The 23038-nt window shown below is 48.2% G+C and overlaps 1 protein-coding gene across 1 annotated transcript; it reads left to right on the plus strand.

Annotated features, from left to right (window-relative positions):
• Positions 1 to 190: 190 nt before the first annotated feature.
• LOC137383786 (adiponectin receptor protein 1-like) lies at positions 191 to 23038 on the plus strand. Its single transcript, XM_068056985.1, has 8 exons — positions 191 to 343; positions 3911 to 4082; positions 6638 to 6763; positions 8108 to 8279; positions 12324 to 12510; positions 17964 to 18151; positions 20352 to 20545; positions 22090 to 23038. The coding sequence occupies exons 1-8, from the start codon at positions 267 to 269 to the stop codon at positions 22216 to 22218; spliced, it is 1245 nt and encodes a 414-aa protein (XP_067913086.1). The 5' UTR covers positions 191 to 266; the 3' UTR covers positions 22219 to 23038.

A 23038-nucleotide genomic window follows, 5' to 3' on the forward strand; every position in this document is an offset into this window, starting at 1 on the left:
ACCATAAATCACCGGCAGACAGAGGCCGGACTGGACAACGCCAGACACTGTCTGACCATAAATCACCGGCAGACAGAGGCCGGACTGGACAACGCCGGTCACTGATTTTCCGCCTGGTCTGGTGACGTCACGGGTTCCAGCTGACGCTCTTGCGTCACCACCATGACGGCATCACGTCCTGTGGCCTCACGGAAGCGGGATGTTCTCCTGCGCTCCGGAAGTGTTCGTGTTCGGGCTCGGGCTCTGGGCCGAGGAGGATCTCACTGATGCCGGCATCTGAGCGGGAGGCGGGCAAGGCCCGGGACCGCCACCGCCGTCAGCAGACTCTTCGGCGATCAATGAGGTAAACGTGGCTGAGGTAGCGGCGGGAAGCCCGGGGTTTCCAGAGCAGGAGGTCAAAATGATAGAGTAGGGGATCAGAGGGAAGGAGTAAGGGATTAGAGAGGGAGAGAGTAGGAAATAATAGTGACAGAGTTGCAGATCAGCGAGAGTGCAGGGGATCAGAGAGAGACTGAGTGCAGGGGATCAGACAGAGAAAAGGGGATCAGAGAGAGACTGAGTGCTGGGGATCAGAGAGAGACAGAATGCAGGGCATCCGAGAGAGAGAGTGCAGGAGATCAGAGAGAGAGAGAGAGAGTGCAGGGGATCAGAGAGAGAGCGTGCAGGGGATCAGAGAGAGACAGAATGCAGGGGATCAGAGAGAGAGAGAGTGCAGGGGATCCAAGAGAGAGAGTGCAGGGGATCCGAGAGAGAGAGTGCAGGGGATCAGAGAGAGACTGAGTGCAGGGGATCAGACAGAGAAAAGGGGATCAGAGAGAGACAGAATGCAGGGCATCCGAGAGAGAGAGTGCAGGAGATCAGAGAGAGAGAGAGAGTGCAGGGGATCAGAGAGAGAGAGTGCAGGGGATCAGAGAGAGAGCGTGCAGGGGATCAGAGAGAGACAGAATGCAGGGGATCAGAGAGAGAGAGAGTGCAGGGGATCCAAGAGAGAGAGTGCAGGGGATCCAAGAGAGAGAGTGCAGGGGATCCGAGAGAGAGAGTGCAGGGGATCCGAGAGAGACTGAGTGCAGGGGATCAGAGAGAGAGACTGAGTGCAGGGGATCAGAGAGAGAGACTGAGTGCAGGGGATCAGAGAGAGAGACTGAGTGCAGGGGATCAGAGAGAGACTGAGTGCAGGGGATCAGAGAGAGAGAGAGTGCAGGGGATCAGAGAGAGAGAGAGTGCAGGGGATCAGAGAGAGAGAGTGCAGGGGATCAGAGAGAGACTGAGTGCAGGGGATCAGAGAGAGACTGAGTGCAGGGGATCAGAGAGAGACTGAGTGCAGGGGATCAGAGAGAGACTGAGTGCAGGGGATCAGAGAGAGAGAGAGAGTGCAGGGGATCCGAGAGAGTGTGTGCAGGGGATCCGAGAGAGAGAGAGAGATGTAGGGTATCCGAGAAAGAGAGTGCATACAGGGGATCAGAGAGAGAAAGGGAGAGTGTGTGCAGGGGACCAGAAAAAGAGAGAGAGAGTGTGTGCATGGGACCAGAGAGAGAGAAAGCGTGCGGAGGACCAAAGTGAGAGAGTGTGCAGAGGGAACCAAAAAGAAAGGGAGCGATTTGAAGGTGTTGGACAGGTAGATAGGGTGGTGAAGAGGCATAGAACAAAATCTGGGAGGTTATGTTGGAACTGTATAAAACACTAATTAGGCCACAACTGGACTACTGCATGCAGTTCTGGTCACCGCACTTTGGAAAGATGTGATTGTGCCAGAGACGGTACAGAGAAGATTATGAAGATGTTGCCCGCACTGGAGAATTTTAGTCATGAGGAAAGATTGGATAGGCTAGAGTTGTTTTCTTCTGGAACAGAGGAGGCTGAGGGGAGACCTAATTGTATTGTATAAAATTATGAGAGGTCTAGATAGATTGGACAGGAAGACCCTGGATTGACCTTCACAGCCATCAACAAAGTTGCCCCAAGAGAAAACACACCACCGAAATGAGTTGTTTGCTGTGTGTCCATCATCTTTCGTAAGTGGAAGGATGCCAACTCATTTCCCTTGGTTGAGGGGTCCATAAACAGGAGACATAGATTTATGGTGAGGTAAGAGGTTTAGAGGGGATATGAGGGGAATTGTTTCACCCAGAGGGTGGTGGGGATCTGGAACACTCTGCCTGAAATGGTGGTAGAGGCAGAAATCCTCATAACATTTATAAAGTACTGGGAAATGCACCTGAAGTGCCGTAACCTACCAGGTTATGGACCGGGAGCTGGAAAGTGGAATTATGCTGGGTGGCTACTTGTCGGCCAGTGCAGATACGATGGGCCAAATGGCCTCCTTCCGTACTGTAAATTATGATCTTATGGAGGAGAGTGAGCGAAATGTGGGGCTGAATTTTCGAATCAGGGTCGGGAACCCAACAAAAATACATACGAATGTACGCAGGAGCAGGAGTAAGCCATTCGGTCCCTTGAGCCTGCTCAGCCATTCTATAAGATTATGGCTGATCTGTTTGTGGACTCAACTCCACTTTCCTTCCTACTCCAGATAACCTTTGACTCCCTTGTTTGTCAATAATTTCTGTGTCCCAACCCTGTGCTGCACTGTGTTGCTCACGCGATGCTATCTTTAAATGTAAATGTCCTAATTGAACTGGAGGCGAGCTCCACCCCCCATTAGTGGTGCCCAAGCACGAGCTGCCTGCAGACCGTGAGAGACAAAGGCTGATGGCAGCCATGATGGGGCCTACCACTGCCTTGCAGAAGAGAGCAGGCAGCTCCTCAAAGCCTCACCAAGCGTAAAAGTGGCCAAACAGCCAAATGGAAGGTAAAGAACAAGATCCAGTGCAACATCCCCCAGCTGTGGAAATTTTTCAACATCAATAAAAAAAACTTTACCTCTCCATGCTCTGAACCTGACAGCTATGCACTAACGTGCACCAGACTGTTTAAGTTTGGTGATCTGAAAATTATCTTTGCGTTCTTTCTTGCTCATTAACAACCTCCACAAGGTGCTGAATGGGTTGTTAATTGAAGGCAAGTGGGTTCCTCTGTCCCCCGCTCCTGCCCTCCCTTTCAAAATTGCCTCGCATTCCAGAGGCGGCGAGATCCAGTGCTGCCCTCCAGGAAACGCATTTTCAAATCGCACCCACATTCCTTCCCAACCCCACTGGCAATTGAAAATCCCGGCTGTGGGATCTGTGGGAGAGGAAGCCTCTAAACTGACACCAAATTTGCATTTTTACAACAACTTGCATTTATATAGGGCCTTTATCAAGTAAAAGGTCCCTAGGCACCTCACAGAGTGTAATAGGATACAGATTGCTACTGAGCCAGTGAAGGAGACATTGGGACAAGTGGCCAAAAAAGCTTGATCAAAGAGGTTAGGTTTTAAGGAGCATCATCATGGAGGAGAAAGGTGTAGGGAGGGAGTTGTAGAGCTTATGGCCCAGAGAACTGTAGCCATCAATGGTGGAGAGAAGGAAGCGGGAAGCCAGAATTGGAGGAAGGCAGAGATCTTGGTGAGTTGTAGGGCTGGTGGAGGGTGCAAAGATTAGGAGGGGCAAGGCCGTGGAAGGATTTGAAAACAAGGATGAGAATTCTTGGTAGTGTGACACTGTGGGGCTAAAACACTAAGATACGATGAAGGTTTACTTGCAGCTGAGCAAGTTAATCCTACCTCAAGTGGTTAATGCTGACACTGAGTGGCTGAAATAGCCAAGTACTCATCCCTGACCTTAAATTGCTGCTGTGGATGTATGGAGGGTTAGAATGTCAAGGTTTAAGTAATGGGGATGGATGGGTATTAAATGGGTGGGGTAGACACCACGTGGGATAGATTATACCTGGTCTACAGAAGGAGCAGATGTGGCGGAGCCTCCTCCGGTCCTTATATTCTTCTTTACATCAGTTTGTTGTTTTGTTCAAGCCTTCCCCGGGCTACCAAGGAGAAGGCTCAGTGTTCAGCACCCATGTCTGCCCAGAGGTCACCGAATGAAGTGTGTGGAGACTTCAGCAGTGCCAGCCATAGAAATGATGCCGAATTAACCGAACTGCTGGAGGAGAAGACTGAGTCCCAGGCTGGGGGAAATTCAGCAACTGTAAGTACTTGAGGCCTAAGGGGAGGGAGGAGAGAGAGAATTGCGACGCTGTGTTCTTGGTGTTTTGATGTCGCCAAGCTGCAAGCATGAAATTGAGTTGACTTATAATTATCGTCCCAAGGCTGACATTAGACTGCACCCTTGAACTCATTGCAGTATATTATCAGAAACTGAACGCTTTCTCATTGAGGTTGATCTACGTACCGCAGGAGGACATCCCAGTGCGGAGAGTGACTGTGCCTGGTGGTCGCTCATTAAAATGTGTTTTGATATCAGTGGCCCCTGCCTCAGTTAGCATTCCTAGACTTACTCCACTTTATGGGACGGAGATCCCAACATGTCACTCTCCTAATTATCAAGTCCCCGGCCTTCTATTTCCTGAATCCGCCTCCTCCAGTATGTTTAAAGAGATGTGGGATGTACAGGAAAGGAGAAAGTGTATTAATTCGGAAAGATTGGGCTGATGGAGCAGCATTTATTTTTTATTCTTCCATGGGATGTGGGCATCGCTGTCAAGGCCAGCACTTGTTGCTCATCCCGAATTGCCCTTGACAATGGAGTGTATTGCTTAGCCATTTCAGAGGGCAGTTCAGAGTCAACCACATTGCTGTGGATCTGGAGTCACATGTAGGCTGGACCAGGTAAGGCTGGCAGATTTCCTTCCCTAAAGGACATCCGTGAACCAGATGAGTTTTTACAACAGTCAATGATAGCTACATGGCACCATTACTGAGACTGGCTTTTAAGTCCAGATTGTTTTATTAATTAATTGAATTTACTAATTAATTGACTTTAAATTCCACCAGCTGCCATGGTGGGATTTGAACCCATGTCCCCGGGGCATTAGCCTGGGCCTCTGGTTTGCTGGATTACTAGTTCAGTGACATTACCACTACACCACCATCTTCTCATTTTAGTGCATCAAGATGCACTGTTAATTCATGACACAAGTGTGGTGCGTTTCAACAGGTTCAGTGCACTTGGAAGTGCTAATGAGAGAGGCGGTCTGCCAGTTTCACAACCTTAAGAGAAACTATAAGGAAGTGGTGAATCTCCACTAGCGTCAGCTAGAAGAAGCTGCCGGGGTTACACTGACCTTTGAGGCTGACCCTGTGACAACCACACTTTAGAAATATACTGTGAAACATGTAAGTGTGACCCTTCCTTCCCACCTCATATCAAGCCATCCACCCTGGACTGACTCATCAGTTCACTCTCCTCATTTTAGCCAGCCTTGTTTTTTGAGATTTTCCTGTGTCTTGTCTGCTTATCATTGGTCCATTCTGGAGATTTGAGCACAAAATCTAGGCTGCCACTTCACTGCAGTACTGAGGGAGCACTGCACTGTCAAAGGTGCCACCTTTCAAATGAGATGTTAAGCTGAGGCCCCATCTGCTCTCTCAGTTGGACATAAAAGATTCCATTACGTTATTTGAAGAGTATGAGAGTTCTCCTTGATGTCCTGACCAATATTAACATCTCTATCAACATTGCTTAGAAAATAGTTAATCTGGGCATTATCTCATTACTGTTTGTGGGAGCTTGCTGTGCAGAAAATGGCTACCACATTTCCAGCATTACAACAGTGATTACAGTTCATTGGCTTTCGGATGCCGTGAGGTTGTGAAAGGCGCTATACCAATGCAAACCGTACTGCAGGCAAATATGTAAGTAGTTGTACACAGCAAGATCCCATGAAGAGAAAATGTGATAAATGACCAGTGTTGGTGTGGTTGAGTGTTGAATGTTGGCCAGGACACCAGAAACTCTTTGAATAAGGTGCCTGTAATAAGGGATTATTACATGCACCTGAATGGGGCCTCAGTTTAGTGTCTCAATCTAAAAGAAGGCACTTCTGACACTGCAGCACTCCTTAGTACTGGGCTGAAGTGTAAGCCTCGACTTTGTGTAGGAGTGGGGTCTGACTCAAAGCTGAGAGTCTTCCCAACTGAGCCAAGTTGAACTTGAGGTATATTTAAAACAGAAATTGGCTTTTGTGGGTATACTGCTGATCTGAAACTAGAAGCATTAAACAACTTATTCAAAATGTTTCTGTTCCCCTCATGGTTTAGTTCTTAAAGCTTGCGTCGTAAGCATTGAGGCCCTGTAGGAACATGGCTTCCAGGCTTGATTTCTGTGTTAGCTGATCTGAGCTGGAGCAGCAACTGACTTTCAACTCGCATGGGATAGGGCGATGAAACATCAGCCAGGGTTCCTGCTCCTATTCACTATCCAGGGAATCATGTTGGACAGTCTGTACAGATGTCAGATGAGGCTGAGATCAGGGTCAGCTGTGATACCCTATGGTTCGCAGTCTATTACACTCACAATCTAGGCTCATGTGTGAGGAGAAACCCCTTGGGATAGGTGCTAGATAGCTGTGACACAAGTGGTATAATTCCCAGCGAGGGTCTGTGTCTAAAGGAGAGAACCGTAGGCAAAGGAAAGCAATAGATGAGTATCCGTGTTTACATGTGAAGCATGCGGGTGGATTCAATCGTAGGATGTTACTGATTCCAGATCGCCCACTGACTGACACTGCTGTTACTTTGTAGGGCATGGAATTCCAGACAGACCCTGCAACACAAAATGAGGAGGAAGAGGAAGAAGAGGTGCGGGTCCTAACCCTGCCTCTCCAGGCCCATCATGCAATGGAGAAGATGGAGGAGTTTGTGTACAAGGTACAGCTTAGTAACATGCACTGTATTGATGTACAAAGTTCAGTAATACACATTCTAACTGTACAGTGTTGGTAACACACACTGTAACTGTACAGTGTCGGTGACGCCTGTTTTGACTATGTGCTGTGTCAGTAATTCATACTCTAACTCCAGCTCTGAGCTCATCTCTGCCAGAACTCCCAGCTTGAATTCCTTAAGTCTGTCACAGTATGGAGATGGCCCTAATGCATTATCCCTCTTCAATCTTTTGCTCAATGCACTCACCCCCACCAATGCTCTCCATCATCTACCTCCATGGTACTGCTGTAAGATGCTTCTAGATATACCTATCAGGAATGCAGCCTACTCACCTCCAGCAATGGCTGCTCTTCCCTTCCTTGCATTGTCACTTCCGGGGACCCCTAAGAGCTGATCTCAGTGACATCATCCATGGGCATGAGGTCAGCTGTCACATGATCACTGCTGACACCCAGCTCTGCTTTTTTAACTCTCGTGACCCCTCTGCTCCCCTAATGCTGTCAGACTGCATGTTCCTGTCTTGGATGAGTCAAATTCCTATAGCTCAACATTGTGCTGACCGCAGCCATTGTCTTCACCTCTTTCTGCAAAAACAAAACCTTTGCCATTGATTTCATTCACTCCTCCTTACCAGAACCACGGGAGCACCTTCACCACACAAATTCCAGCAGTTCAAGAAGGAGGCCCACCACCACTTTCTGAGGGACAGCTAGGATGGTCAATAAATGCTGGCCTCGCCAGCGACACCCATATCCAAAGAATGAATTAAAAAACACTCTTGTTGGACTGTCTAACCATTTGTAATTTCAGTGTGCTGCCCCTGAGCTGACATTTAAATCAACATCTCTACCTTCATAACATTACCTGTCTCTGTCCCTACACCAGGCTATCAATCTCTGAAAACATTATGAACGTCTTGGTCACCTTAAGATTTGACGAATCCAACACCCTTCTTGCTGGCCTCCCAGTCTCCACCCTCCATAAACTGCCTAAAACCCTGCCCCATGTATCCAACCCCATGCTAAGTCCACCCACCCATCAACACCATCCACATTGACCTGCACTGGTTCCTGTCACACATTGTATTGAATTCAGAATCCATTTCCTTGTGTACAAGTCCCTCCACAGCCTTGTTCAGTAAATGGGAAGTTGATATTTGCCCCTGAATGCATTCTCTATTGTTAAGGCTGATTACCAGACAGTAAGATTTGTCTGTTCCAAGCTGATGTTTAAAAATACAATTTAAAAATGTAGAAGGCATGGAGCGGCTGATAACCGGAGCGGTTGTTAACCAGAGCGTCTGATAACCGGTATTGTGTGTTGCAGGTTTGGGAGGGCCGTTGGCGAGTGATCCCTTATGATGTGCTCCCAGATTGGCTGAAGGACAATGACTATTTGCTGTATGGTCACAGGCCTCCTATGCCATCCTTCCGAGCCTGCTTTAAGAGTATCTTTAGGATCCACACAGAGACAGGCAACATCTGGACACATCTGCTGGGTAAGGGAATGAAGACATTCACACCTGGATTATTAACCCCGCTATGACTCACAGATCTTTGATATTATGTCTCTTCCCTCTCAGTCTGTCTATAAACTGTAAATACACCTTTAAATCAGACTTCCCGCTGTTACAGACAGGAAAATGCTCTTCTGTGCTGGCTAGTTGGACTAGAGTTTTTTTTTATTCATTCATGGGATGTGGGCGTCGCTGGCTAGGGCAGCATTTATTGCCCATCCCTAATTGCTCATGAAAAGTTGGTGGTGAGCTGCCTTCTTGAACCGCTGCAGTCCATGTGGTGTAGGCACACCCACAGTGCTGTTAGGAAGGGAGTTCCAGGATTTTGCCCCAGTGACAGTGAAAGAACAGCAACATACTTCCAAGTCAGGATGGTGTGTGGCTTGGATGGAAACTTGCAGGTAGTGGTGTTCCCATGCGTCTGCTGCCCTTGTTCCTCTAGGAGGAAGAGGTCGTGGGTTTTGAAGTTGCTGTCGAAGGAGCTTTGATGCATTGCTGCAGTGCATCTTGTAGATGATACACACTGCTGTCACTGTGCGTCGGTGGTGGAGCGAGTGAATGTTTGTGGATGGGGTGCCAATCAAGTGGGCTGCTTTGTCCTGGATGGTGTCGAGCTTCTTGAGTGTTGTTGGAGCTGCACCCATCCAGGCAATTGGAGTGTATTCCATCACACTCCTGACTTGTGTCTTGTAGATGGTGGACAGGCTTTGGGGAGTCAGGAGGTGAGTTATTTGCCGCAGAATTCCTAGCCTCTGACCTGCTCTTGTAGCCATGGTATTTATATGGCTACTCCAGTTCAGTTTCTGGTCAATGGTAACCCCTAGGATGTTGATAGTGGGGGATTCAGCGATGGTAATGCCATTGAATGTCAAGGGGAGATGGTTAGATTCTCTCTTGTTGGAGATGGTCATTGCCTGGCACTTGTGTGGCGCGAATGTTACTTGCCACTTATCAGCCCAAGCCTGGATATAGTCCAGGTCTTGCTGCATTTCTACACGGACTGCTTCAGTACCTGAGGAGTCACGAATGGTGCTGAACATTGTGAAATCACCAGCGAACGTCCCTACTTCTGACCTTATGATTGAAGGAAGGTCAGTGATGAAGCAGCTGAAGATGGTTGGGTCGAGGACATTACCCTGAGGAACTCCTACAGTGATGTCCTGGAGCTGAGCTGATTGACCTCCAACAACCACAACCATCTTCCTTTGTATTAGGTATGACTCCAACCAGCGGAGAGTTTCCCCCCAATTCCCATTGACTCCAGTTTTGCTAGGGCTCCTTGATGCCATACTCGGTCAAATGCTGCCTTGATGTCAAGGGCAGTCATTCTCACCTGACCTCTTGAGTTCAGTTCTTTTGTCCATGTTTGACCCAAAGCTGTAATGAGGTCAGGAGCTGAGTGGCCCTGGCGGAACCCAAACTGAACGTCATTGAGCAGGTTATTGCTGTGCAAGTGCTGCTTGATGGCACTGTTGATGACACCTTCCATCACTTTCCTGACGATTGAGAGTAGACTGATGGGGCGGTAATTGGCCAGGTTGGACTTGTCCTGCTTTTTGTGTACAGGACATACCTGGGCAATTTTCCACATTGCAGGGTAGATGCCAGTGTTGTAGCTGTACTGGAACAGCTTGGCTAGGGGTGCAGCAAATTCTGGAGCATAGGTCTTCAGTACTATTGCCGGAATATTGTCAGGGCCCACAGCCTTTGCAGTATCCAGTGCCTTCAGTCGTTTCTTGATATCACATGGAGTGAATCGAATTGGCTGAAGTCTGGCATCTGCGATCCTGGGATAATCAACTCGGCACTTTTAGCTGAAGATTGTTCCAAATGCTTCTGCCTTTTCTTTCACACTGATGTGCTGGGCTCCCCCATCATTGAGGATGGGGATATTTGTGGAGCCACCTCGTCCAGTTAGTTGTTTAATTGCCCACCACCATTCACGGCTGGATGTGGCAGGACTGCAGAGCTTAGATCTGATCCATTGGTTATGGGAAAAGCTTAGCTCTGTCTATTGCATGCTGCTTACGCAGTTTGGCACGCAAGTAGTCCTCTGTTGTAGCTTTTTCACCAGGCTGAGGTATGCCTGGTGCTGCTCCTGGCATGCCCTCCTGCACTCTTCATTGAACCAGGATTGGTCTCCTGGCTTGATGCTAACGTTCGAGTGGGGGATATGCCGGGCCATGAGGTTACAGATTGTGGTTGAGTACAATTCTGCTGCCACTGATGGCCCGCAGCGCCTCATGGATGCTTAGTTTTGCATTGCAAGATCTGTTCAAAATCTATCCCATTTAGCACGGTGATAGTGCCACACAACACGATGGACAGTATCCTCAATGTGAATGCGGGACTTCGTCTCCACAAGGACTGTGCGGTGGTCATTCCTACCAATACTTTCATGAACGGATACATCTGCGGCAGGCAGATTGGTGAGGACAGGGTTAAGTATGTTTTTCCCTCGTGTTGGTTCCCCCACCACCTGCTGCAGACCCAGTCTAGCAGCTATGTTCTTTAGGACTCAGCCAGCTCGGTCAGTAGTGGTGCTACCGAGCCACTCTTGGTGATGGACATTGAAGTTCCCCGCCCAGAGTACATTCTGCGCCCTTGTCACCCTCGGTGCTTCCTCCAAGTGGTGTTCAACGTGGAGGAGTAATGACTCATCAGCTGAGGGAGGGCGGTAGGTAGTAATCAGCAGGTTCCCTTGCCCATGTTTGACCTGATACTCTGAGACTTAATGGGCTCCGGATTCTATGTTGAGGACTGCCAGGGCAACTCCCTCCCTACTGTATACCACTGTGCCGCCACCTCTGCTGGGTCTGTCCTGCCGGTGGGACAGGACATACCCAGGGATGGTGATGGCAGCATCTGGGACATTGTCTATAAGGTATGATTCTGTGAGTATGACTATGTCAGGCTGTTGCTTGACTAGTCTGTGGGACAGCTCTCCCAACTTTTGCATAAGGCCCCCAGATGTTAGTAAGGAGAACTTTGCAGGGTCGACAGGGCTGGGTTTACCGTTTCCGGTGCCTAGGTCAATGCCGGGTGGTCCGTCCGGTTTCATTCCTTTTTATTGACTTCGTAGTGGTTAGATACAACTGAGTGGCTTGCTAGGACTTTTCAGAGGGCATGTAAGAGTCAACTACATTGCTGTGGGTCTGGAGTCACATGTCGGCCAGACCAGGTAAGGACAGCAGATTTCCTTCCCTGAAGGACATTAGTGAACCAGATGTAAGAACTAGACTGTAAGAAGCAGAAGGTTCTTCAGAGTAAGTTTTATGCACATCGAGGTGAACAGATGTCCTTGCTAAGTATGCTATGTATCTGCATTAAGCACAGGCTGATCCAGTGTTGTAGGGGTTAGATGCAGCATAAAACTTATTACACCCACACAAGCAACTGAGAGAGGGAGAATAGGGGAGGAGAGGGAAGCTGAGGGGATGGAGAATGGGGGCGGAGAGGGAAGCTAAGGGGGGGTGGGTGGGGAGGAGAGAGAAGCTGAGGGGAAGGAGAATGGGGGAGAAGACGGAAGCCATGGGGAGGAAAAATGGGGGAGGAGACGGGAAGCCGAGGGGAGGGATAATGGGGGAGGAGACAGAAGCCGAGGGGAGGGATAATGGGGGAGGAGACAGAAGCCGAGGGGAGGGAGAATGGGGGAGGAGACAGAAGCCGAGGGGAGGGAGAATGGAAGAGAGAGATGCCCAAGGGAGTGGGATGACATTGGACAATGGAGACTGAGTGTGCTGGGAGCGTTTGTGCAGTCTGGTATAGTAAACGTCATCACTGGTGTGAGTGAAAGTATCATTTGTGAATGAATGTCTGCATGAAGGGGTGAGTGTAACATCATTATCCCTGCTTTTTACTCACACTGAACATTTTTTTGTACAGATTAGAGAGCAGAGGACAGTGTGACACATCTGATGCTGTTTTATAACCAGATTTGTTTTAATGCCAATTGATGTGTCTTTCAGAGTTCTCTAATCGGGTGTATTGCTTGATGAACCTTTGTTAACTGAAGCTCTTTCACAGGTTTTGTCTTCTTCCTGTGTCTGGGAATCCTAACCTTGCTGAGGCCGAACATGTACTTCATGGCCCCTCTGCAGGAGAAGGTGGTGTTCGGCATGTTTTTTCTGGGAGCTGTCCTCTGCCTCAGCTTCTCCTGGCTCTTCCACACGGTGTACTGCCACTCAGAGAAAGTCTCCAGGACGTTTTCCAAGTGAGTACTGGGACTCAGACCCTGCACGGGGGGGGGACAGTGAGGGTTCTAGCATGTAGTAACACATAACCTAACTCTCTCAATCAAAAAGGGGATACAGATGTGCCTGGGTAGTGGGATGAATGCACAAGTTGGGCCATGACTGAGGATAATCTACACTGTGTCACTAGACCATAGAGGCAGGTCAGTGCAGTGGTTCCCTGGGATGTGTGTGGTGAGTGACATTTGAGAACCCACCCTGGTCTATATGACTCAGCACTACAATGGGTAGTGTCTCTAATCACTAGGTCACTGGCAGAACTGAGTGCATTGTCCTGGTATATTCTATCACTTGTACAGTATGTATGTTCCCTACAGACTTTTTTTTTATTCATTCATGGGATGTGGACATCACTGGCCAGGCCAGCATTTATTGCCCATCCCTAATTGCCCTTGAGAAGGTGGTGGTGAGCTGCCTTCTTGAACCGCTGCAGTCCATGTGGGGTAGGTAGACCCACAATGCTGTTAGGAAGGGAGTTCCAGGATTTTGACCCAGCGACAGTGAAGGAACGGCGATATAGTTCCAAGTCAGGATGGTGTGTAACTTGGAGGGGAACTTGCAGGTGGTGGTGTTCCCATGCATTTGCTGCCCTTGTCCTTCTAGGTGGTGGAGGTCGCGGGTTTGGAAGGTGCTGTCTAAGGAGCCTCGGTGCGTTGCTGCAGTGCATCTTGTAGATGGTACACACTGCTGCCACTGTGTGTCGGTGGTGAAGGGAGTGAATGTTTGTAACAAAAACAAGAAATGCTGGATTCACTCAGCAGGTCTGGCAGCATCTGTGGAAAGAGAAGCAGAGTTAACGTTTCGGGTCAGTGACCCTTCTTCGGAACTGACAAATATTAGAAAAGTCACAGATTATAAACAAGTGAGGTGGGAGTTGGGCAAGAGATAACAAAGGAGAAGGTGCAGATTGGACCAGGCCACATAGCTGACCAAAAGGTCACGGAGCAAAGGCAAACAATATGTTAATGGTGTGTTGAAAGACAAAGCATTAGTACAGATTAGGTGTGAATATACTGAATATTGAACATCAGCAAGTGCAAACCTGAAGAAAAACAACCTGAAAAAAACAGTGGGTAAGCAAACTGAACAAACTAAGATGAAATGAAATAAATGCAAAAAAAGATTGTAAAAAATGTAAAAAGGAATGCAAAAACAAAAAGGAAGAAAAAATAACTAAAAATGACTAAAAATGAAAGTAAAGTGGGGGGCTGTCATGCTCTGAAATTATTGAACTCAATGTTCAGTCCGGCAGGCTGTAGTGTGCCTAATCGGTAGATGAGATGCTGTTCCTCAAGCTTGCGTTGATGTTCACTGGAACACTGCAGCAATCCCAGGACAGAGATGAGAGCAGGGGGGAGTGTTGAAATGGCAAGCAACCGGAAGCTCAGGGTCCTGCTTGCGGACTGAGCGGAGATGTTCCGCAAAGCGGTCACCCAGTCTGCGCTTGGTCTCCCCAATGTAGAGGAGACCACACTGTGAGCAGCGAATACAGTATACTACATTGAAAGAAGTACAAGTAAATCGCTGCTTCACCTGAAAGGAGTGTTTGGGGCCTGGGATAGTGAGGAGAGAGGAGGTAAATGGGCAGGTATTACACCTCCTGCGATTGCAAGGGAAGGTGCCCTGGGACGGGGACGAGGTGGTGGGGGTAATGGAGGAGTGGACCAGGGTGTCGCGGAGGGAACGATACCTTCGGAATGCTGACAGGGGAAGGGAGGGGAAGATGCGACTGGTAGTGGCATCACGCTGGAGGTGGCGAAAATGGCGGAGGATGATCCTTTGGATATGGAGGCTGGTGGGATGAAAAGTGAGGACAAGGGGAACCCTGTCACGGTTCTGGGAGGGAGGGGAAGGGGTGAGGGTAGAGGTGCGGGGAATGGGTCGGACACGGTTGAGAGCCCTGTCAACCACAGTGGGGGGAAATCCTCGGTTGAGGAAAAAGGAGGTCATATCAGAAGCACCGTCATGGAAGGTAGCATCATCAGAGCAGATGCGTCGGAGACGGAGAAACTGGGAGAATGGAATGGAGTCCTTACAGGAGGTAGGGTGTGAAGAAGTGTAGTCGAGGTAGCTGTGGGAGTCAGTGGGCTTATAATGGATATTGGTAGACAACCTATCCCCAGAGATGGAGACAGAGAAGTCGAGGAAGGGAAGTGTCAGAGATGGACCATGTAAAGGTGAGAGAAGGGTGGAAATTGGAAGCAAAGTTGATAAAGTTTTCTAGTTCGGGGCGGGAGCAGGAAACGGCACCGATACAGTCATCAATGTACCGGAAAAAGAGTTGGGGGAGGGGGCCCGAGTAGGACTGGAACAAAGAATGCTCGACATATCCCACAAAAAGACAGGCATAACTAGGACCCATGCGGGTACCCATAGCGACACCTTTTACTTGAAGGAAGTGCGTGGAGTTGAAGGAGAAGTTGTTCAATGTGAAAACAAGTTCAGCCAGGCGGAGGAGGGTGGTGGTGGATGGGGACTGGTTGGGCCTCTGTTCCAGGAAGAAGCGGAGAGCCCTCAAACCATCCTGGTGGGGGATGGAGGTGTAGAGCGATTGGACGTCCATTGTGAAGAGGAGGCGGTTGGGACCAGGAAACTGGAAATTGTCAAAATGACGTAGGGCGTCAGAAGAGTCACGGATGTAGGTGGGAAGAGACTGGACCAGCGGAGAAAAGATAGAGTCTAGATAGGAAGAAATAAGTTCAGTTGGGCAGGAGCAGGCTGACACAATGGGTCTGCCGGGACAGTCCCGTTTGTGGATTTTGGGAAGGAGGTAGAAGCGGGCTGTCCGGGGTTGCGGGACTATGAGGTTGGAAGCTGTAGAGGGAAGATCTCCAGAGGAGATGAGGTCAGTGACAGTCCTTTGGACGGTGGCTTGATGTTCGGTGGTGGGGTCATGGTCCAGAGGGAGGTAGGAAGAGGTGTCTGTGAGTTGGCGTTGAGCTTCTGCAAGGTAGAGGTCGGTACGCCATACAACAACAGCACCACCCTTGTCTGCAGGTTTGATGACCATGTCGGGGTTAGACCTGAGAGAACGGAGTGCCTCAAGTTCAGAGGGGGACAGGTTCGAGTGAGTGAGGGGGGCAGAGAAATTGAGACGACCAATGTCTCGCCGACAGTTTTCAATGAAGAGATCAAGAGCGGGTAAGAGGCCAGGGTGAGGGGTCCAGGTAGAGGGAGAATGCTGGAGGCGGGTGAATGGGTCTGCTGGTCGGGGGGAGGACTCCTGGTCGAAGAAGTGAGCCCGGAGGCGGAGGCGACGGAAGAAGAGCTCAACGTCATGCCGAGCGCGAAATTCATTGAAGTGGGGGCGTAAGGGGATAAAACTGAGACCTTTGCTGAGTCACTACCAGTCGCATCTTCCCCTCCCTTCCCCTGTCAGCATTCCGAAGGGATCGTTCCCTCCGCGACACCCTGGTCCACTCCTCCATTACCCCCACCACCTCGTCCCCGTCCCAGGGCACCTTCCCTTGCAATCGCAGGAGGTGTAATACCTGCCCATTTACCTCCTCTCTCCTCACTATCCCAGGCCCCAAACACTCCTTTCAGGTGAAGCAGCGATTTACTTGTACTTCTTTCAATGTAGTATACTGTATTCGCTGCTCACAGTGTGGTCTCTTCTACATTGGGGAGACCAAGCGCAGACTGGGTGACCGCTTTGCGGAACATCTCCGCTCAGTCCGCAAGCAGGACCCTGAGCTTCCGGTTGCTTGCCATTTCAACACTCCCCCCTGCTCTCATGCTCACATCTCTGTCCTGGGATTGCTGCAGTGTTCCAGTGAACATCAACGCAAGCTTGAGGAACAGCATCTCATCTACCGATTAGGCACACTACAGCCTGCCGGACTGAACATTGAGTTCAATAATTTCAGAGCATGACAGCCCCCCACTTTACTTTCATTTTTAGTCATTTTTAGTTATTTTTTCTTCCTTTTTGTTTTTGCATTCCTTTTTACATTTTTTACAATCTTTTTTTGCATTTATTTCATTTCATCTTAGTTTGTTCAGTTTGCTTACCCACTGTTTTTTTCAGGTTGTTTTTCTTCAGGTTTGCACTTGCTGCTGTTCAATATTCAGTGTATTCACACCTAATCTGTACTAATGCTTTGTCTTTCAACACACCATTAACATATTGATATTGTTTGCCTTTGCTCCGTGACCTTTTGGTCAGCTATGTGGCCTGGTCCAATCTGCACCTTCTCCTTTGTTATCTCTTGCCCAACCCCCACCTCACTTGTTTATAATCTGTGACTTTTCTAATATTTGTCAGTTCCGAAGAAGGGTCAATGACCCGAAACGTTAACTCTGCTTCTCTTTCCACAGATGCTGCCAGACCTGCTGAGTGAATCCAGCATTTCTTGTTTTTGTTTCAGATTTCCAGCATCCGCAGTATTTTGCTTTTATTTTAGTGAATGTTTGTAGATGGGGTGCCAATCAAGCGGGCTGCTTTGTCCTGGATGGTGTCGAGCTTCTTGAGTGTTGGAGCTGCACCCATCCAGGCAAGTGGAGAGTATTCCATCACACTCCTGACTTGTGCCTTGTAGATGGTGGACAGGCTTTGGGGAGTCAGGAGATGAGTTACTCGCCTCAGGATTCCTAGCCTCTGACCTGCTCTTGTAGCCACGGTATTTATATGGCTACTCCAGTTCAGTTTCTGGTCAATGGTAACCCCTAGGATGTTGATACTGGAGGATTCAGCGATGGTAATGCCATTGAATGTCAAGGGGAGATGATTAGATTCTCTCTTGTTGGAGATGGTCATTGCCTGGCACTTGTGTGGCGCGAATGTTACTTGCCACTTATCAGCCCAAGCCTGGATAATGCCCAGGTCTTGCTGCATTTCTACACGGACTGCTTCAGTATCTGAGGAGTCATGAATGGTGCTGAACATTGTGCAATCATCAGTGAACTGACATACATTGGCTCCTGGTTGAGCAATGGTTCAATCTTCAAATTCTCACCCTTGTTTTCAAATCCCTCCATGGCCTTACCTCTCTCTATATCTGTAATCTCATCCAGCTCCACAACCCTTCGAGATTGCTGCGCTTCTGCAATTCTGGATCCCTGATTTTAATCACTCCATCATTGGCTGCTCTGTTTTCAGCTGCCTCGGCCCTAAGCTGTGAAATTCCTCCGCCCCCTCCCCCCAGAGCCTCTCCACCTCGCTTTCCTCCTTTAAAATGCTCCTTCAAACCTACCTTTTTGACGAGTGTTTTTGTCGTTACCCTAATGTGTCCATATGTGGCTCAGTATCAAATTTTGTTTGATAACACTCCTATGAAGCACTTTGGGATATTTTACTCTGCTATAGGTGCTATACAAATGAAAGTTATTTTTGCTGCCCTCACACTGACATATTGCTGGGATGTGCTATTACTTGTGCTTTGCCTCTCATGTATTTGCTCTTTGTTTCCAGGTTAGACTATTCTGGAATTGCCTTGCTTATCATGGGCAGCTTCGTGCCTTGGTTGTATTATTCCTTCTACTGCTCCCCCCAGCCCCGGCTCATCTACCTCGGCATCGTTTGTGCTCTGGGAATATCGGCCATCATTGTTGCTCAGTGGGACAGATTCGCGACTCCCAAACACCGGCTAACAAGAGCAGGTGAGAGTCTTGTTGCTCTCAGTATGTTGGGAATGGTTAGGGAAACTGTACTTTAACTATTTGATTAACTGACCCTCTTTACTGGGTCAGGTTTCTAATCCCTCGGGCAGAGTGGGATATTGACGGCAGAAGTGACAGTCAGTGATACCGCCTCCACACTCAGTCTGACCTGTTTCTTTCTTTAGCATTCATATCATTCATAACATGAGCTGGGCTACAAATGTCATAGTTGATTATTAAAGGAACCACACACAGTCAAATTTTTCTTAATTTCTCCCAGTATTTTATCACCTGGCATCTTGCCACATGGCTCTTTACATCTGATACTGAATCTTGACAGAGGTGCACAGTCTTTGTGTGTGGAGTATAATGTGAACAGTCAATTTATACATTGCAGCATGCAGAATCTTTGTAGCATGCACTGTCATGTGCATATTACAGTGCGCACACAACATAATGCACAGTAATTGTGTATCTTGTGTACAGTGAAATGTTCACAGTTTCTTTCTGCAGTGTACACAGTCTATGTGTGTGGGTAGTGCACACAGTCTGCAGTGTACATAGTCCATGTGTGTGGGTAGTGCACACGGTCTGTCATGTGCACAGCCCAAGTGTGTTGTGCAGACAGTCAGCGTTTGATGTCCTTGAATGTGTTGCGTTTCCCAGATCCATGTTTGAATTTCTCCAATCAGTTTTCCGCCCCTGCTGCAGTATCGAAACAGCTATCAAAGTCACAAGTGACAACCTATGTGACTGTGACAAAAGTAAACTATTCCTGCTCATCCTTCTCCAGCTGTCTGCAGCCTTTGACATGTTTGACCCACACCATCTTCCTTCATTGCCTCACCACCGTTGTCCAGCTGTGTGGGACTGCTCTCACCTGGTTTCATTCTTATCTATCTAATCATAGCCAGAGAATCACCTGCAATGGCTTCCCACTCCTGCACCGTTGCCTCTAATATCTCCCAAGGATCGATCCTTGGCCCCCTCCTATTTCTGATCAATATGCTGCCCCTCGGTGACATCATCCGAAAACAGAACGTCAGGTTCCACATGTAGGCTGTGCCTCACCACCATCTCTCCACTCTCCAATCTCTCTTAATTGTCTGACTTGCTTATTTGGCATCTAGTACTGGATGAGCAGAAATTTCCTTCAACGATTGGTTGGGAAGACCAAAGCCATTGTCTTTGGTCCCTGCCAGAAACTCTCTCACTTAGCCACTGACACCATCCCTCTCCCTAGCAACTCTCTGAGGCTGAAGCAGGCTGTTCATATCCAGAGATGAGCTTCTGACCACATATCTGCGTCATCACTAAGACTGCCTATTTCCACATCAGTAACATCACCAGATTCCACCACTGCCATAGTTTATCTGCTGCTGAAACCCTCATTTACCTCTAACACACTCTGTACCAGTCTCCCATCTTCCACCCTCTAAACTTAAGCTCATCCAAAACTCTGCTGCCTGTATCCTAACTGACATCAAGTCCCCTTCACCGATCACGCCTGTGTTCGCTGGCTGACATTGACACCTAGTTAAGCAATGCCACGATTTTAAAATCCTCATCCTTGTTGTCAAATGATTCCATGGCCTCGCCCTCTGTACCTCCTCCAGCTCTACAATTTTCTGAGATATCTCCTCCAATTCTAGCCTTTTGCACATTCCTGAATTTAATCACTCCACCATTGACAGCTGTGCTTTCATCTGTCTTGGCCCGAAGCTCTGGAATTCCCTCCCTACTCTCTGGAATTCCCTCCCTACTCTCTGGAATTCCCTCCCTACTCTCTCCACTTCTCTACCTCTCTTGTCTCCTTTAAGACAGTCCTTAAAATCTACCTCTTTGACTAAGCTTTTGGCCATCTATCCTAATGTCTACTCAGGTGACTGGGTGTTAAATATTATCTGACAATGTTCCTGTGAAGCTTCTTGGAACATTTTACTATGTTAAAGATGCTAAATAAATACAAGTGTATGAGTGCGTTGTGTATGTGTATGGTACGCGCGGTACGCCTGTGTTGTGGCACACGGTGCCTGTGTGCATGTATATGGTGCGCGCGGATGCGTGTGTTGCGCATGGGGTACCTGTGTGTGTGGGTAGCGCGTGCGGTGTGTATGTTTGTGTGGGTGACACGCGGTGTTATCCACATCAGTGTGTGTGCTGTGTATTATACTCATTCCTCTTCCATTCATTTCTACAGGTGTGTTTCTGGGTCTTGGCCTGAGTGGTATTGTTCCTACTCTACATTTCACCATCGCTGAAGGTTTTGTAAAAGCGACAACTGTTGGACAGATGGGCTGGTTTTACCTGATGGCTGTGATGTACATCACTGGGGCCGGGTTATACGCTGCCCGCATTCCAGAACGTTTCTTCCCTGGCAAATGTGATATCTGGGTAATGTACAGCTCAACTCTTTAACCAATTATCACCCTCTGTTACTGGAGCCAACCTGTCCCAGATCGGTGCACAGCCCCGGATGCCCCGCGCAGCCTTGGACCTGGTGACGTGTTCCAGTCGCACTGGAGGCTGGTCAAATTCACCAGAGATTGAAACCCAAGTTTCTGTTTTGAGGTTAGCACTGTGTGGGTGTAGGTGTCGCATCACCAAGAGTTCTCTTGCCTGGTATCTCAGAGCCGTCACATTCTGTGATGGAGTCAGAGGCAACTGATGGCAAAATGATGGTGTTTCAGTGATGCAGTATTAAAAATGAAAGAATGTTGAACAAAATCAAAATAGCCTCTATTTCCTATTTCAAAAAATGAAGCACTGGATGGAAACTGCTGGCCGAAGAGTATCTGGGGTCAGGGTTCAAGTCAGTGATGTCACTGGCCCCATTTCAATCAGTGGAGCTGTTCTAGAATGAATGGAGATTCTTCCATCTATGACATGAGGGGAGTGACTGAGCGCTAAAGGGACATGACCTGTTGGGTTTCCTCAATTGGTTTGCAATCTGTTTGTCTCCCTGCAATGCTACTCTTTACATCTCTGGCCAAGTTTCTCTCCAGTTTTCCCCCACTCTATTTCATGAAGACTCATTTCTGGGTAGCAATACCACGACAGCCCTCAAGAACCTTGCACAAGTGGCCACCGGTACAGTGAGTATCAGCAGGCTGTTTGGCTCTTAGGGGCATCACTTTGGAATTCAACCAGCGGTCCCGACATCCACCTGTCCAGCAGAGGCTGCTGGATATCAACCTTGGAACTGGGAACCCTATTTAATTTAATCCCTCCCAAACCCACGGATGTTAAAGTCAATTGTAAATAAGGTTGATCACCTCCATACAGAACAGGAATTGAACCATGGAATTTCCCGATTGCCATGGCTGAGCTACTTGCTGGATAATCTCACCGAACCATTTGGCGAGCCTTACGCCTTGTTTTGAATCAATTTTTTTTTTAGTCATGGCTCAGTGGGTGATATTCTCACCTTGGAGTCAGAAGGTGGCAGGTTCAAGTTCAAATTGAGCACATAATCCAGGCTGGTGCTGCACTGCAACACTGTTAGAGTGCTGCATCGTTCAGATGAGAAGTGAAACTGAGGTCCCTCCTGCTCTCTCAGGTGGACTTAAAAGATTTCATGGCACTTTTTCAAAGAACAGGGGAGTTCTTCCCAGTGTCCTCACAAATATTTGTCCCTCAAATCAAGAGTTAAAAGTAAATTACCTGGTGATGTTCACATTGCTGTCCGTGGTAGCTTGCTGTGCACAAATTGGCTGCCGTGTTTCCCAAGTTACAACAGTGACTACATTTCAAAAGTACTTCATTGGCTACAAAGGGCTGATGGAGATCCTGAGGTCGTGAAAGGCGCTATAGAAATGCAAGTTTTTTCTATATTGTTTTGAATAGTCAACCATGAAAAATAAATGGATTGCCAGCCTTTCCTTCCCCATGCTGAAACTGGGTGTTACTAACCAACACTTTTCCTTTTCTCTGCCCAGTTCCAGTCACACCAGCTATTTCATGTCCTGGTAGTAGTCGCAGCCTTTGTTCACTTCCATGGCGTTTCCAACCTGCAGGAATTCCGATACGGGCTCGAGGGAGGGTGTACAGACGATTCACTGCTCTGAAACTCAGGACTGCCGTAGAGAGCTCTCCATCAACGAGGCCTAAAGTGCATTGAAATTTTTCTTTCTTCATTTCTTTTTTAAAACAAAAAAAAAGTTCCCTTCTTGCTCTCCCTCACCTCAGAATCAAAAGAAAACAAAACGGACAGCTTCTTTTGTTGATGAACACTTGCAATGGGTGAGGGTGGGGGTTGCTGAGAGAGGCTGGGCAAATGTTAGCGAAATTCCCCCCTCTCCCCCCAGTCACAGTAACTTCTGTCAGAGAACCCTCAAGAGATAGTGATACGAGGGACATTGGGAGCTCCTATCTGCCAGCTCTTTCATCTGAAGAATAAGCTCGGCCTAGTGGCATCGTGACTCGGTCAAGCTTCGGCTAATGGGAAGCTCCTTGCCCCGGTTGAGGGCAGAGTAATTCTTGGCAGTATTCTGGGAATGGCTCACGTCCGGTAAATGCTGGCTTACTGAGCATTGTCAGATCATGTCATGTCACTCAATTTACTCAGCTGTTCTCCCTCAGCAGCCAAAATCTGTCAGTGAGGACTGTGACTGTAAGTATGGGGGGGAAATTAAACTTTAGCAGTATGGTAGCTCTGACGTGCGGGCACTTTATATTCAGTGATGTACGTGGGACACAGTATTTATTTTTAGGGGTTTTCTGATTGCCTGTATAGACATGTATATTTCTTCACAGGCATCGTAAATTAAAACTAGGGGGGAGGGGCTGTACTGTTGTACATAGGCAGTGCTGGAATGGATGCACTGATGTAGATAAGTGATCTGTACCCTGCAATAAAAAGGTTGGTCTAGGCCTGACTGAACAGTT

Source organism: Heterodontus francisci, chromosome 25, assembly GCF_036365525.1.
Source record: "Heterodontus francisci isolate sHetFra1 chromosome 25, sHetFra1.hap1, whole genome shotgun sequence".
Taxonomy (NCBI): Eukaryota; Metazoa; Chordata; class Chondrichthyes; order Heterodontiformes; family Heterodontidae; genus Heterodontus; species Heterodontus francisci.

What these genes read in the sequence shown, in the direction of transcription:
- LOC137383786 (XM_068056985.1), top strand. Translation starts at nt 267, where the DNA reads ATGCCGGCATCTGAGCGGGAGGCGGGCAAGGCCCGGGACCGCCACCGC. An exon ending in ACTCTTCGGCGATCAATGAG is followed by an intron (nt 344 to 3,910) that starts GTAAACGTGGCT and finishes GTTTTGTTCAAG; the next exon opens with CCTTCCCCGGGCTACCAAGG. An exon ending in GTCTCCAGGACGTTTTCCAA is followed by an intron (nt 12,511 to 17,963) that starts GTGAGTACTGGG and finishes CTTTGTTTCCAG; the next exon opens with GTTAGACTATTCTGGAATTG.